This window comes from Chrysochloris asiatica, unplaced genomic scaffold, assembly GCF_000296735.1.
Source record: "Chrysochloris asiatica unplaced genomic scaffold, ChrAsi1.0 scaffold00262, whole genome shotgun sequence".
Classification (NCBI taxonomy): Eukaryota; Metazoa; Chordata; class Mammalia; order Afrosoricida; family Chrysochloridae; genus Chrysochloris; species Chrysochloris asiatica.
In genome coordinates this window covers 566,503-580,872 of record NW_006408780.1, presented here as the reverse complement: position 1 = coordinate 580,872, position 14,370 = coordinate 566,503, and the positions used below count along the sequence as shown (strand labels likewise).

The window sequence follows — 14,370 nt, the reverse complement described above, 5'->3', positions numbered from 1 at the left end:
CTACCAGAAATGCCTACATTAGAAAAGAACAATTTCAAGTCAGAGGTGTTAACTTCCACCTTGTTGTTGTTAAGTGCCATTGAGTGGGCTCTGACTCACGGTTACCCTGTATAGGGTTTCTGAGGCTTTGAATCTTTGCGGGAGCAGAAAGCTTCACCTTTCTTCAGCGGAGCAGCTGGAGGCTCAAACCACTGACATTAATGGTGCACAGCCCAGTGCTTATCCTATGGAAACACCACGCTCTCCAGCTTCCACCTTAAGAAACTATTTAAAATAAAAAAATAAAAAAAGTGCAAATGAAATTCAAACACAGCAGAAGAAAATAAAAATAAAATAAAAAATACAGAACTCAATGAAAGAAAAAAAATAAATAAATAAGAGCAAATTAGTGAAGTCAAACACTGGTGCCTTAAAAGTTGCCAGATGAATAAAATTCACAAACCTGAAGCCAGATTGATCAGAGAAAGAAAACCACAGCCAATACACAAATTGACAGTAACAGGAATTGGAGAAGCAGGATTACAGCAGATCTCAGAGATACTAAAAAGGTTCAGAAGAAACATTATGAACAGCTTTATGCCAATACATTCAGCAATTTAGATAAAATGAGAAATTCCTTGGAAGGCACAAAATACCAAAGTTTTCTCAAAAAGAAATAGGTAACCTGAAACCACCTCTCTCTGCTCAAAAAATCTGAATTAACATTTCAAAATCTTCCCACAGAGAAAACCTCAGACACAGATGGCTTGGCTAGTGAATTCTACAAAGCGTTTCAGGAGAAAGAATATCAATTCAACAAAGTCTGCCAGAAAATTGCGGAGGGGGAATAACTCTCAGCTCATTCTCTGAGGTCAGCATCACCATGATACCAAAGCCAAAAAGACATTAAAAGGAAAGGAAACTACAGACTAGAATCTCTCATAAATATAAATGAAAACATTTTAACACAGTGTTAGGAAATTGAATCCAACAATAGATAAAAAGGAAAATACATCACGACCAGGTGGGATTTATTCCAGGAATTCAAAAGCATGTTTTTCAGGGTACCTTTTTGTTTTTAACATTCAGAAATCATTGTTGCTCTTGCTAAATGCCATCAAGTCAGTTCTAACTCATAGCAACCCTGTTTTAGGGTTTCCAAGGAATGTCTGGTGAGTTTGAACCACCCTCATGAATATGACCCATTTTTGGAGGCTTGATGGATGACAGCTTTTAAGCCCTACCCTTCCTGAATCCCTCCCCGCCTGCTCTATACATCTGGAACCACTGATAAGAAAGTACAGACGATCCTGCTATGGCATGAGTACCCTCACCTAGTCACAGAAACTTTCAACCTAAGTCCACCCCCTAACCACCTAACTCTCAAGTCATCCCAGACCTTTAGAGGACACCCATCGTATTTTTCCCAGAAAGTTTCAATCATGTGAGTGATAAACCTTTTCATCTCCTTCTAGGGTGTGGCAGGTATCATCGGTCTCAACATCAGCACCAGCTTTTGAGAGATGGTCTTCAGAGGTGGCCGTGTGGCTCTTTGGGCAGTGAGCAGTATAAAGAGGACCCCCAACCCCATAGTAAAAGGGGTGAGGAGAAAAGAAAGAAACCTGGATACAGAAGTAGAAAACAAAAAATCTGGAAAATTTCCAAGACGTTTTGGAAGCCCAACAAAAAAATAAACGGATGCTGATTGGCTTTTGCACCTAATACAACACAGTCTCAGAATTAACTTTAGCATCTATTGAAATGTTGTTGTTGTTGTTAAGTGCCGTCGAGTCGGTTCCGACCCATAGCGACCCTGTACAGGGTTTCCGAGGGTGTAAATCTTCACGGGAGTAGAAAGCCTCATCTTTCTCCCACGGAGCGGCTGATAGTTTCGAACCACTGAACTTAAGGTTCGCAGTCCGATTCGTAACCGCTACGCTACCAGAGCAATGTATCAGTTGGCAAACCTCCATGTGTCTAATCAATATTAGTCTGATCTTACATTAATGGCACACTCCTCCAAGGAGACCGTATGACCTATTCATTTAGGACACATAAAGCAGACCAAAGAGCTCCCAAAAAGGGAACGGATCAAGGAATTGGACGACAGCCTCTCACATAATGCTTAGTTGTTGTTGTTGTTGTTAAGTGCTGCTGAATCAGCTCTGACTCAGAGCGACCCTGTATAGTTCCTGAGGAGCAGCTGGTGGGTTTAAACCGCCGACCTTGTGGCTCAAACTGAGGTAGCAGTCCAGTGCGTTACCCTACAGTGCCACACTAAAATGCCCTGAGCTCCTGTGATCCTCAGGGGTGTCAGTGGCTGATTTTCAGAAGTAGATCACTAGGTCTTTTCTCCTTGTCTAAGACAGACGCTGGTCTGGAAGCTCCGCTGCAACCTGTTGGGCATCGTTTGTTGTTGTTAAATGCTGTCAACTTGGTTCCAACTCATAGCGACCCTCTGTAGGGTTTCCAAGGCTGCAAATCCTTATTAAAGGTCTGGCTCAAACAAGAATGGGACTTGACTCATGCCCTCTTGAGAGGCTGTGACCTCTTGCTAATACTATTGCATTACCATGTTGTTGTGGTTAAGTGCTGTCGAGTCGGTTCTGACTCACAGCGACCCTGAATAGGGTTTCTGAGGAGTGGCCGGTAAGCTTGAACCACCCACCTCGTGGTTCAAATGGACCTTGCAGTCCAGCGCGTTATCCCACAGCGCCACGCCAGGTCTCCTCAGTACCATGTAGAGATTAGGATTCACGATACATCACAACGTGGTGAAGCATTACATCAGATCTCAGTCACAAAATGGAGGGTGGAGGAGGCGCCATCTCACTAGCATCAAAGAAGAGGAGACGGGAGAGGAGCGCATCATTTGGACCCCAAGATCCCTGTGTACTGAACCTCCTTGAACCAGGGACAGGAAGCTGTGGCGCAGGAGGTGTGGCAGAGGAAATGCAGCAGCAGAAACAAGAAGAGTACAAGTGAGAGCCGTGAGCTTCCCAGCCCACGGAGCAAGTAAAGCTGGGTGACTTTGGGCGGGAAGCTTGCTTGTAGATGGGGTGCCTTCAGGCAACGTAAGTGGGGGAGCTAGGTTTGCTGACCCACAGAGCTAGAACCAAGTGCCTTCAGGCTGAGGTTTTTGGTGGAGTGGGGTGTCCTGTGGACTTTTATCAGCAGCTGACTGAGGCAACTGTGCCCAGAGCATGTCTGACCCCGAATTCTAAGCTGTTAACTTTCCTAATAAACCCCGTCACTGTGAGTGTGCTGTCTGAGCCCTGTGTGGTCAAATGAGGATTCTCCAGGGTTCTAGGAGGAATGGTTCTGGTGCCACCTATTGTTTGCAGTTGGTGTCAGGAGTAGGGTTTGTTGCAATGGCTCCAGACGTGTGAAAGCGTGGGGTTTCCTCAGAGAAAGAATGAAAGGACATGGGAAGTTAAACTTCTGATTCCTAAATGCTACTTTGCTTCTTGCTAACTGATCAACTGTATGTGAGAGATGCTGTGTTACAACTCAGGGGGAGAAAAACTGCTACTGGAGTCACCTGGGGCAAAAATCACTTGGATGTTATGATTACAGAGAGCTTGTAAGCCCACGTTCAGCCTATACTTGATTGGATATACTGAAAGGGGAGTTTGGAAATGTTCAAAAGAACAGTGTTTATTTTAAGCAAGCAGCCTGTGTACAGAGTAAGAGGCTTAGATGGAAATCTTAGTCCCACCCAGAACTATTGAGAGAACAGATTTACGTGTGAAGGAAAGAGCTGCAGAAAGAAACACAACTAGCATTGTGAATTTCAAGCAAGCAGTTTGCCGTTGGATGCACTGAGGCAGAAAAGTCTGTGCCCATCAGAGAAAATGCCATTCTAGGACTGTACGTTAAAAGGGGTTTGGCAAACAGCCTGGCATTCTCACTGGTGATCATCTAGGTCCACTTGATGAGTGGAAGGTAGGAAGGATACAGCAATGAAGAACTGAGTCTAGACAGAGAAGAGGAAGGGCTGGTTGGTCTGAAGTTTGGGGACTTGTGTGGACTCCAGAACTTATGGGCACTGACCCAGTCCATGGAGGATTAGAACTGAAAGAGTGAAGGGGTCAGCTGGTCTGAAGTGCAGGAAGGAGCGTACAGACTTCCCAGCATGCAGCTGGTACCCATTTCACCTAGCAAGAATGGGTAGGGCTGGATTGACTAAAACCCAACCAAATGAAGAAAGAGATTATTTGAGCTAGTATAAATTGCTGAAACTTCAATGACTTGCTGTTTGGAGATCATGCTTGGTAAACTAGAGGGTCAGCAAAAAAAAAAAAAACAAGGAAGACCCAAACAAAATGGATTGGCACAGTGGCATCAGAAATGGGCTCCAGTGTAACAATAATTGTGAGACTAGCAAAGGACCGGGCAGTGTTTTCTTCTGTTGTGCCTAAGGTCACTGTGAGTCACACCAACTTGATGGCACCTAACAACAATAACATTAGTTCGTGGTCCCTTCTGGACCCTTCTCACTGAGAAAATCTCATTGTGACCCACCTCAAGAAATGGTCACTGAGCTTTATGATCCCATCCAGCCTGGTGCCCCCACTGCCCACCCCCACTGTTCCCTACAGTGGATTCTCTGGTGAACTTTATGCCTACAGGCCCGGCCACTTTGTGCTTCTGGGCAGAGGGAGAAACTCCACCCTCAACTCCCCTTGTCCACCTGTTGCTGTGATGGGTGTGTGCTCTCAAGTCGATCCTGACTCCTGCCACTCCAGGTAACAGACGAGAGCTACCCCACAGGAGTTTGTGGGTATCATCTTTACAGAAGCAGATCACCAGGTTTTCTCCTGCAGAACTGCTGGGAGGGGAGGATTCAATAGCCGATCTGTCAGCCACCAAGCACTTAACTTAAAGGGAGCACCAAGGACTCCCTTTTCACCTATTGGTGTTCTCTTAAGCAAAACTTGATCAGTAACACCATCGTGTAAAACAAAACAAAAGGTGCACAGACCAGAGGGGATAAAGGGAAAACAGGCCCCTCCCCGCAGGCAACCACAATGAACAGCTTCCCACAAGTTGTCCTTTTACACAGATGGGGCCTGAAGCAGAGGACTTGTGATTCCCTCAAAGCATCCTCCTCCTCTCCCCTCCCTACACATACAGGCAGGCCTTCTCCTCCAGGCTCCACAGGGACCCTGCACTCACCTCCCTGGGCAGGGAGTCAGGGAACTTGAACTCCTAGGAGCTGGGATTGGTCTTGGGCTCACAGAGGTGCTACAAAAGGAGGCCAAGACGGTGGGTCCGAAGCTCTGAACAGACACATGGGCTTCTGGGAATTGCTCCAAGCCTCAGGGCCCAAAGGAAAAGAAGAGCCCAGAGCCCAAGATAGCCCGAAACAGCCCTCCTGGCTACAGACGTGGTCCCACCAGAACTCCATGGGATGCGGTGGGTTGAGGGGGCGGGCACAGGGAGCAGAGCCAGATCAGAAAGTATTGCTGGGCTGTGGCAGAGTTCAGCCATGTCACCGTGGGTGCATGAGGCAGGACCCTCCTGAGGGTGCACGCTGTCAATGTCACACTCCTCACCACAGCACCCATCAGGTGGGCACCGCCAGCCTCACCTCATGAGGTGGCAAGGCCCTGCAAAACCTCGTGGAGAGAATGAACCCAGAACACCCAAAGCCTTGTGAAAAACTATGATTGTCACTTGATAAAAATATGTACCAGCTGCTCGCCTGCTGGTGGCCACTAGTGAACACATTGTAAACTGGGGGAAATGTTGTCGGCTGAAGGTATTTTTAGCTGCGGCTCTCTGCCATGGCTGAAGTATGGCGCAGGAGCAAGGAGTGATGAGTCAGCAGAGGGGAGGTTGACCGGTGGCCCCACTTGTCCTGACAGGACTATACGCAGCTCAGCAGGCCCTGGCCTTTCCCACCCTGGTGGCTCCCTGGCACAGGCACCTACTAGCATCTCACTGCCCTAGCTCCATCCCACTTCTGCCTGACGAGCAAGTCCTGCACCCCTGACGAATTCTAATCTGCCTTGCGACCCCAACTTGAGCTGCTCAAAGCTGTCCCCTGTCCTCTATGTCCTGTTTCCCCAACTAGACTGAGTGGATTCTATTATGGATTGAATGTGTCCCCCAAACACCTTGGAGAGATACGTGATAAGTCTGACCTTCATGAGAGACACAATGTTGGAGATTGCATGATAGAATTTTGTAGACCAATGAATTATTCATCATAAATATCTTTTTCAACAACAAAAATGGTGACTACACATGTCCATGGGCGCATGGTGGCTCCATACGATAAGCACGGAACTGCCAACCACAAGGTCCATGGCTTAACCCCGCCAGCTGTCCGAAGGGCAAAGATGAGGTTTCCTTCTCTCGTAAAGATTTAAAGCCTCAGAAATCATATGCAGGGTTGCTATGCGCTGGAAGCCACTCTATGCACACACCAACATACATGGACATGTGTTGCGGACCATGTAAGACTGGTCCAGAGGTTCGAGGCCTATAGGCCTGAGTGTAACAAATGAGGCCACTGGTAGTTAATGGAAAATTGCTTTCATCTTAATATTCAGATATATATATTAAATTAATACACGGAGACTTTGATAATCCACAGATAAATGTGATATTTTCCTAAAGCCTAAGACTAAAGGTTGCAAGGTCAAGCCTTTCTCCAAAGGATTAACTAAAAACATCTTAGCTACTTCTCGGTTCTTTGTTCTACAGACAAAAAACCCATCCTCCCTAATCCTTTTCCAGGTGCAGCCCATTCATCCTTATCTTTCACCTTCCCCCACCTGAGCTCAGGGGCTATAGATATGTTAATTGGGCCTGTGAATCCAAGTTGCTAGCCTGGGATTTGAACCAGCGAAGTATGATGTAAAGTTACCTGAATGTCTGGAAAAATACTGATGTTAGCTGTATCCTGTTTTGATCCCTCCCAGCTTGATGTGAAGCTCCTCCCCTAAATAAAGCAGAGCCCCGGGCCTCCCCAGGTGTGCATTACTGGTTGGAAGGCATGCAGTAAAGATTGCAGGGCAGTGAGTTGCTGCCTGCAGAGGCCACGATGCCTGTACTCCCAAGCCTGCCCAACAGTGATGTATCCACCCTGGCTTTGGGGTGCCTCATTGTCTCCCTTCTTCTGTCTGTCTGTGTATTCTTTTGCTATTCCTATCGCCGCTGGATCTCCCCTCCTTATGAACCAAACACTCGTGAACAACACAACTATGTCGAGGTCAGACCCCGACAGACATGGACCTCACCTATGAAACATATAGGAGTCAAACTGACTACATGCATGTAAAGTTTCTGATCTCACTCTGCTCCCTGTGCCCAGCCCTCTCTACGTCCAGGAAAGACAAGGAGGGATCCTCCCCTAGAGCTTTCCGAGGGAGTGTTACCCCTGCAGATCTCTGAATTCACACTTCCCACCTTCACGAAGAAGACTATGCATTTTGGTTCTCACAGGGGGCTCACTTGGAAGCTCTTTTTGTGGAGACCATACAGATCCCCAGGCCAGGACCACACCTCTTCCTCATACCCCCAAGGTTGACCCAGGTGGAACAAAGAAGGCAGGCCGCTCACCTGGCAGGAGCGGAACTGGCTGACTAGCAGGGTACACCGCTGCGGGTCCTTTCGCCCGTCCAAGCTGTCCAGCTCCGCTGCCACCTGGTTCAACTCCTCGTCAGCGTAGTAGAACTGGGCCAGCAGCTGCGGGTCTGACCTCTGCAAGGAGACAGGGAGGAAACAGGGTGACCACTCCAGTCCTCCACCCGCCCTCCAGGGAACCCATTCTCCTCAGCTCTCCATAGTCCACCTTGCAAACCTGGTCTGCCCTATGGGACACACCCCTCCAATCCTCCAAAGGTCCCGCCCACTTCAGGCCCCGCCCCCTCTGCAAGCCCCATTCCGCCGCTACAGGCCACCAGCCCCACCTCCACAGGCTCCACCCACCACAGGGCCTTGCCCATCTGCAGGCTTCCTCTCTACAGGTCCTCTCATAGGTACCGCCCTTCCAGCCCCACCCACAGGCCCCGCCCTCCACAGGTCCCACCTTGTTCCAGGCACCCCTACTAGTTTGCTGGGGGTCACCGGCTACGTCATTCCCTGACCCTAGGCTCCCGCTCAGCCCTGGCTTTAGACGGCTCTTCCATAAGCTTTCAGCAACAAGGATCTGTCCAACCTGTACCCTGGCTCGCCTGCCTAAATCTCTAGGAGTTCGCCATCCCCCTGGAGAAGTTGTACCCCGTGGCCTTGAGGTCTGTGTCAGCAGGGAAATCACCTGAAGGACCCACAGGTAAGGGGCTCAGAGACCGCAGGACCAGCAAAAATGATAAAGGTGCTCAGACTGGCACCGTAAACAACGTACTCACTGGAATGAAGGCTCATCAACTATGTGCTATTCCCCTCTTTCTAGAATCGCCTCCGCCTTGCCACCCAGTTTCTATAATGCCAGGCAATCTCAGGTTCTGGGCCTCCCACCAAACATGAAGGGCCTTCAAGTCTGGGTCTTAAACAGAGCACTTAGAAACAAAATTCCTGTTTTCTACTAGTTTGCCTGACCCCACTCCTCCAGTTCTGCTGCAGGCCTGCTGGCCTTCTCCTCCTACACACCTACACACCCAGCGGCTCCCTGGGCCCCAGGGCCTTTGCACCTGTGGTTCCCTCGCCTAATGTGTCACTTTGCAAAGTGCATATGGCTTACTCCCCAGTATCTGGTCTCAAGGGTGTGAAAAGTGGCAAAGCCCTTGAACATATTTTAATAAAGATGTTCTTCATGGTCGTGCAAAGAGACACAAAGGGGAGATTAAACATACCAAATCACGCAAGCTTTCAAATTCACTAGCACACACATGCATGGACACGCACACAAGGACACAAAAATCAACCTCTGATCACTCTCTTTATTCAACCTAGGAATCAGAGCTTACTGGCATTCATGACCTATATTTTAACATAAGAAACTTATTTTTTCTAGTTTCCCTCTGTCTTGCAATTTGTTTCCCAATCAAACCTGCATTCTCCAATCACTCAGATATTCAGCTCCTTCCACAAGAAGTAGTCTTGGCCCAAAGCTGCATTTCTGTGGCTGCTAGGGGTCTCGGTTGATCTGGTCACGGACTGCCCATCAAGCCCTGACTTTTCTGATTAGCTCCAGATGATGGCCCAGGCCATTGGGGTGGAGAGAGGAAAGCTCAAAAGGATTGAGCAGCCCCACACTCACACAGGGGCATCCAGTCCCAGAGAATGTGGGAACCCCTGGCTATATTGTTCCCACATCTTCTGGTGATCTGGGTGGCCCAGGATCCGAGTGGGTCACTCAAAGTACTCAGTTGTCCTGGAACTGGTGATTGGCCCAAGAGCTGGTGATGTAGTCATTTACTCAATATAGCTCTTCTTGCTGTATCTTTGTAACTCCCATCAAATGACTGGGTATGACCATGCATACTGGGTATATTTCATCTTTTCCTCATGGGACTAGGTAAGAGAAAGTGGTGGAAGATGCTGGCAGGATTATATGGTCCAGTTGTGAGTGATTCTCGATAGGGTTAACTGTGATTGCAAACACTTGGAATTCTAGCGTAAGGGGTTGGTCAGTTTTACCATCCTGTTGGGTATAGAATTAGTCATCTCAGAAATAGGACTGAGGTCTCACTGTCATCAAGAAAGAAGAGCCAACACATCCTCACAGCAAGAAACATTCACCCCCCCACACACACACAGAGTGGACGGAGAAGGGCAGCTTGGACATTGGATACTCAAAGGGGGAGGGGGCGACTACAAAGACAAGAAGTGACTGGCTTACAAGCTTTCAAGAGGGAACCTGGTGCTAGGGAGCATGGCGGAAGGCAGAATCTCCAGTAGGTACTATTCAATCTGTCTGGGCGGAGCTGATGAAAGGAGATACAGATGGGTAACTCATGATACTGTAGTGAAAAATGACTATCAGGACGGACTATGAGGGTTGGAAATGCAAAGGTAGAAGTTTTGTAACAAGAAAGGGAGTGATTAATTCTCCAGGTTAGGAGTGGAGGCCTCTGGGACCATCAACGGAGAAGAGCCAAGAGCGGGACCCTACCCAGAGAAACAGAGATGCCTGAGATAGAGACAGAGATGATGACATGGAGTGATGAAGCGACTGGGGACTTAGGACCCAAAGAGGGAAAGGGACTGTGGGCCGAAAACTGGGGGGAGGAGGAGGAAGCGTAAGGGGCAGGTTTCTGGGATATAACCTTTGGTTGGTTGATGATGCATGGAGGGGATTGGAACCATGGCAATGAGATGATATACGATGGAATGAATGTAAAACTAAAGTTCTCCCATGTAAACTATCATTTAATTCACAATAAAACATTTAGAAAAAAAAAAGAAAGAAGAGCCAAGAGTGGCGTGCATCCTTTGGATCCCTAGACCTCTGTGTTGACCCTCCTCTATCCAGAAGACAGAGCCGAGACAACAGAGGAGTGGTAGAGAAGGAGCGGCAGCAGCAGAAGCCATAGCACCAAGAGAACACAACAGGGCAGTGGGTGTCCCAGTCTTCAGAGGGAGAAAGCTGAATGCCTTCAGGCAGGAGGCTCATTTGCAGAGTAGGGTATCTGCAGGCACTTAACCGGGATAGCTACGTTTGCTGATCCATGGAGCTAGAGTCAAGCGTCTTTGGGCTGACGCTTATAGCAGAATGGAGTGCCCTCTGGACACCTACCAGAAGTGCTAAAAGAGGTTTTGACATTGCCCCAGCAGGGAAGAGGCCAAGGGGCCTCATGACTGACAGGCCAAGGACCCAAAGAGAGGTCTGCCTATGACCATGGCTAGGAAGAGGCTGTCCTGACCAAAGAACTGTGTCCTGGGCATTTCTAATCCGGAATTGTAATCTGTTAACTACCTTAATAAACCTCATAATCATGAGTATTGTCTGAGTTCTGTGTGGCCATTGCAATGAAATGTCGACCCTAGCAGAAGAGCAGAAACTGCCATGGGAGAAATGGTTGGTGTCAGAACCAGTAAGAAAGGTCTGTTTGACGTACACCTCATAGGAACTGGCCCTGGGCTGATATTGGATTTGACTCTCCTTCTCCACACCCACCCCACTTCATGTCCTTCTTACAGGTGGACATTTGCCCTAGATGGAGCCAATGAGAATCCTTCCCCAGGACCTTTTACATGAGATCAGAGAACACTCTGCTCTCTGACCACATTCCTGATCACAGGTAAGCCTGGGACATGCTGGAGCCCCCTGAATTGTAGAGAGGCCTGTCTTCAGGGCAGAGAATCTGGTCACTATTCCTCCATACATCTATATATCCAACCATCCATCCACCTATCTATGTACCCACCAATCCATCCATCCATCATCCACTTACCCATACACTTATCTGCTATCCATTCATGCTTCCTTGAATCCATCCATCATCTACCCATCCTTCCTTCTATCAATGTACTCATTCATCCAACCATCCAATACCCATTCATCCTTCTTTCTATCCATCAATCCAGATACCCATCTACCCATCAATCCATCCATCCATCCATCCAGTGGACACTGCCTGAGTATCCCTCTCTGCCAGATGCTGGTCTAGACTGGGGCGAGCAGGAAAGGGACAGATGGAGACTTTTGCCTTATAGGCTGGTATCCCAGAAAATACCAGGAGACAAGGAAACAAGAGGGGTCACACCATGCTGTACATCCATAAGCATCACCATATTGTTGTTGTTAGGTTCCAACTCACAGCAACCCTCTATACAACAGAACACAACACTGCCTGGTCCTGCACCCTCTTCACAATTGCTATGTGAAAGCCCACTGTTGCTGCCACAGTGTCAATCCTGAGGGTCTTCCTCTTTTTTGCTGACCCTCCAAGTTACCCACCATGATGTCTTTCTCCAAAGACAGTCCCTCCTGGCAACCTGGCCAAAGTACCAGGGACAAAGTCTCCCCATCTCACTTCTAAGGCGTATTCTCTCTGCGCTTCTTCCAAGACAGATTTGTTTGTTCTTCTGGCAGTCCATGGTATTTTCCAGCATTCGTCACAAAAACTGTAATTCAAATGTATCAATTATTCTGCAGTCTTCCTCAAACATTGTCCAAGTTTCACATGCATATGAGGTGAATAAAAATACCATGACTCGGGTGAAACATATCTTAGTCCTCAAAGTGACATCTTTGCTCTTAAACACTTTAAAGAGGTTTTTCTTTTTCTTTTTTTTTACAGCAGACTTGCCTAATGCAATTTGTCATTTGATTTCTTGCCTGCAGCTTCCTTAAGCACTGATTGTAAATGCAAGCAAACTGAAGTCTTTGACAACTTCAATCTCTTCTACATCTCCATGACATTATTTATTGGTCCAGTGGTGAGGAGTTTTCTTTTCTTCACATTATGGTGCAATCCATACTGAAGGCTGTAGTCTTTGATCTTCATCAGTAAGTATTTCAAGTTCTCTTAACTCTGGTAGCGTAGTGGTTACGAATTGGGTTGCAAACTGCAAGATCAGCAGTTCGAAACCACCAGCTGTTCTGTGGGAGAAAGATGAGGCTTTCTGCTCCCGTAAAGATTTACAGCCTCAGAAACCCTGTACAGGGTCGCTATGAGTAGGAAGTGACTCCACGGCACATAACCAACCACCAACCACCTTTTCTTCCAGCAGGCAAGTTTGTCTTATCTGCGTATCAGAGATAGATAATGAGCCTTCCTCCAACTCTGGTGCCACATTCTTCTTCATATAATCCAACTTCTCAGATGATTTGCTCAGCATACAGACTGAATAAGTATTGTAAAAGGATACAACGCTGGGCACACCTTTCCTGATTTTACAACATTCAGTATCCCTTTGATCTGTTCAAAACACTGCTTGGGTCGATGTACAGGTTCTTCATGAGCATAATTAAGTGTTATGGAATACTCATTCTTCGCAATGTTATCTACAGTTTGTTCTGATCCACACAGTTGAATGTCTTTGCACAGTCAATAAAATACATGTAAACATCTTTCTGGTATTCTCTGCTTTCAGTTAAGATCCATCTGATGTCAGCAATGATACCCCATTCCACATCCTCTTCTGAATCCAGCTTAATTCCTGGCAGCTCCCTGGCAGTGTACTGCTGCAACCATTTTTTTTAAATTATCTCCAGCAAAATTTTACTTGCATGTGATATTAATGATACTATTGGATGATTTCTGTGTTCCACTTGGCCACCTTTCTTTGGAATGAGTATACATAGGGATCTCTTCCAATCGGTTGGCCAAATAGCTCTCTTCAAAAATTCCTTGGCATACGAGCTATACAGCATGACAGAGAAATTAAAGGCATCCACATTGGAGTCCTGGTGTGACTCTGTGGGTTAATGCACCAGACTGCAAAGCCATTTGAACTGCAAGGTCGGCGGTTCAAAATCAACAGCTGCTCCTTGGAAACCCTATACAGGGTCGCTATGGGTCGGAGTTGACTTGACAGCACTCAACAACAACAAATTGGCAAAGAGGAAGTAAAACTCTCCTTATTTGCAGACGATATGATCCTATACATAGAAAACTCCAAAGACTCAGAAAAAACTACTAGACCTCATTGGAAGATTCAGCAAAGCGGCAGGATATAAGATCAACGTACAAAAATCAGTTGGATTTCTCTATAGCAACAACGACAGTGCTGAAAAGGACATTAGGCAAGCAATACCATTTACAATAGCCGCCCAAAGGATGAAATATTTAGGAATAGACATAACCAGAGAAACAAAGAACTTATACAAAGAAAATTACAAAACACTAATACCAGAAGCCAAAAGAGACCTACAGAAGTGGAAGAACATTCCATGTTCCTGGACAGGAAGACTCAGCATCGTGAAAATGTCAGTACTGCCCAAAGCAATTTGCACATAAAATGCAATCCCAATCCAGATTCCAAAGACATTCTTCAAAGAGATGGAAAAGACAGTTAGTAACTTCATATGGAAAGGAAAGAGACCCAGGATAAGCAAAGCACTGCTTAAGAAGAAGAACAAGGTTGGAGGTATCTCACTCCCCAATTTCAAATTTTACTACATGGCTACAGTGGTCAAAACAGCCTGGTACTGGTACAATGAAAGATACATAGAGCAATGGAACAGAATCGAGAATTCAGAAATTAACCCATCCACATACAGCCAAATGATTTTCGACAAAGTGCCTAGGTATATTGCAGGGGAAGAAGACAGTCTCTTTAACAAATGGTGCTGGCAGAACTGGGAAGTGATGTGCAAAAGAATGAAACAAGACCCTCACCTCACGCCCTATACAAAAACGAACTCAGCATTGATTAAAGATCTAAATGTCAACCCCAAAATTATGAAGGTCATCAATGGAAAAATAGGGACAAATGTGAGGGCACTAATTCAGGGTATACACAGACTACCAAATATTTTGAAAAATACAC

At 46.8% G+C, this 14,370-nt stretch overlaps 1 protein-coding gene across 1 annotated transcript in view; it reads right to left on the bottom strand.

Annotated features, from left to right (window-relative positions):
- Positions 1–14,370, bottom strand: part of ZFYVE28 (zinc finger, FYVE domain containing 28) — a 177,550-nt gene that overhangs the window by 85,606 nt on the left and 77,574 nt on the right. Inside the window, exon 2 of the mRNA XM_006874122.1 lies at positions 7,552–7,692. Coding sequence (XP_006874184.1) covers positions 7,552–7,692 — 141 coding nt within the window. The remainder of the gene's footprint in view (positions 1–7,551; positions 7,693–14,370) is intronic.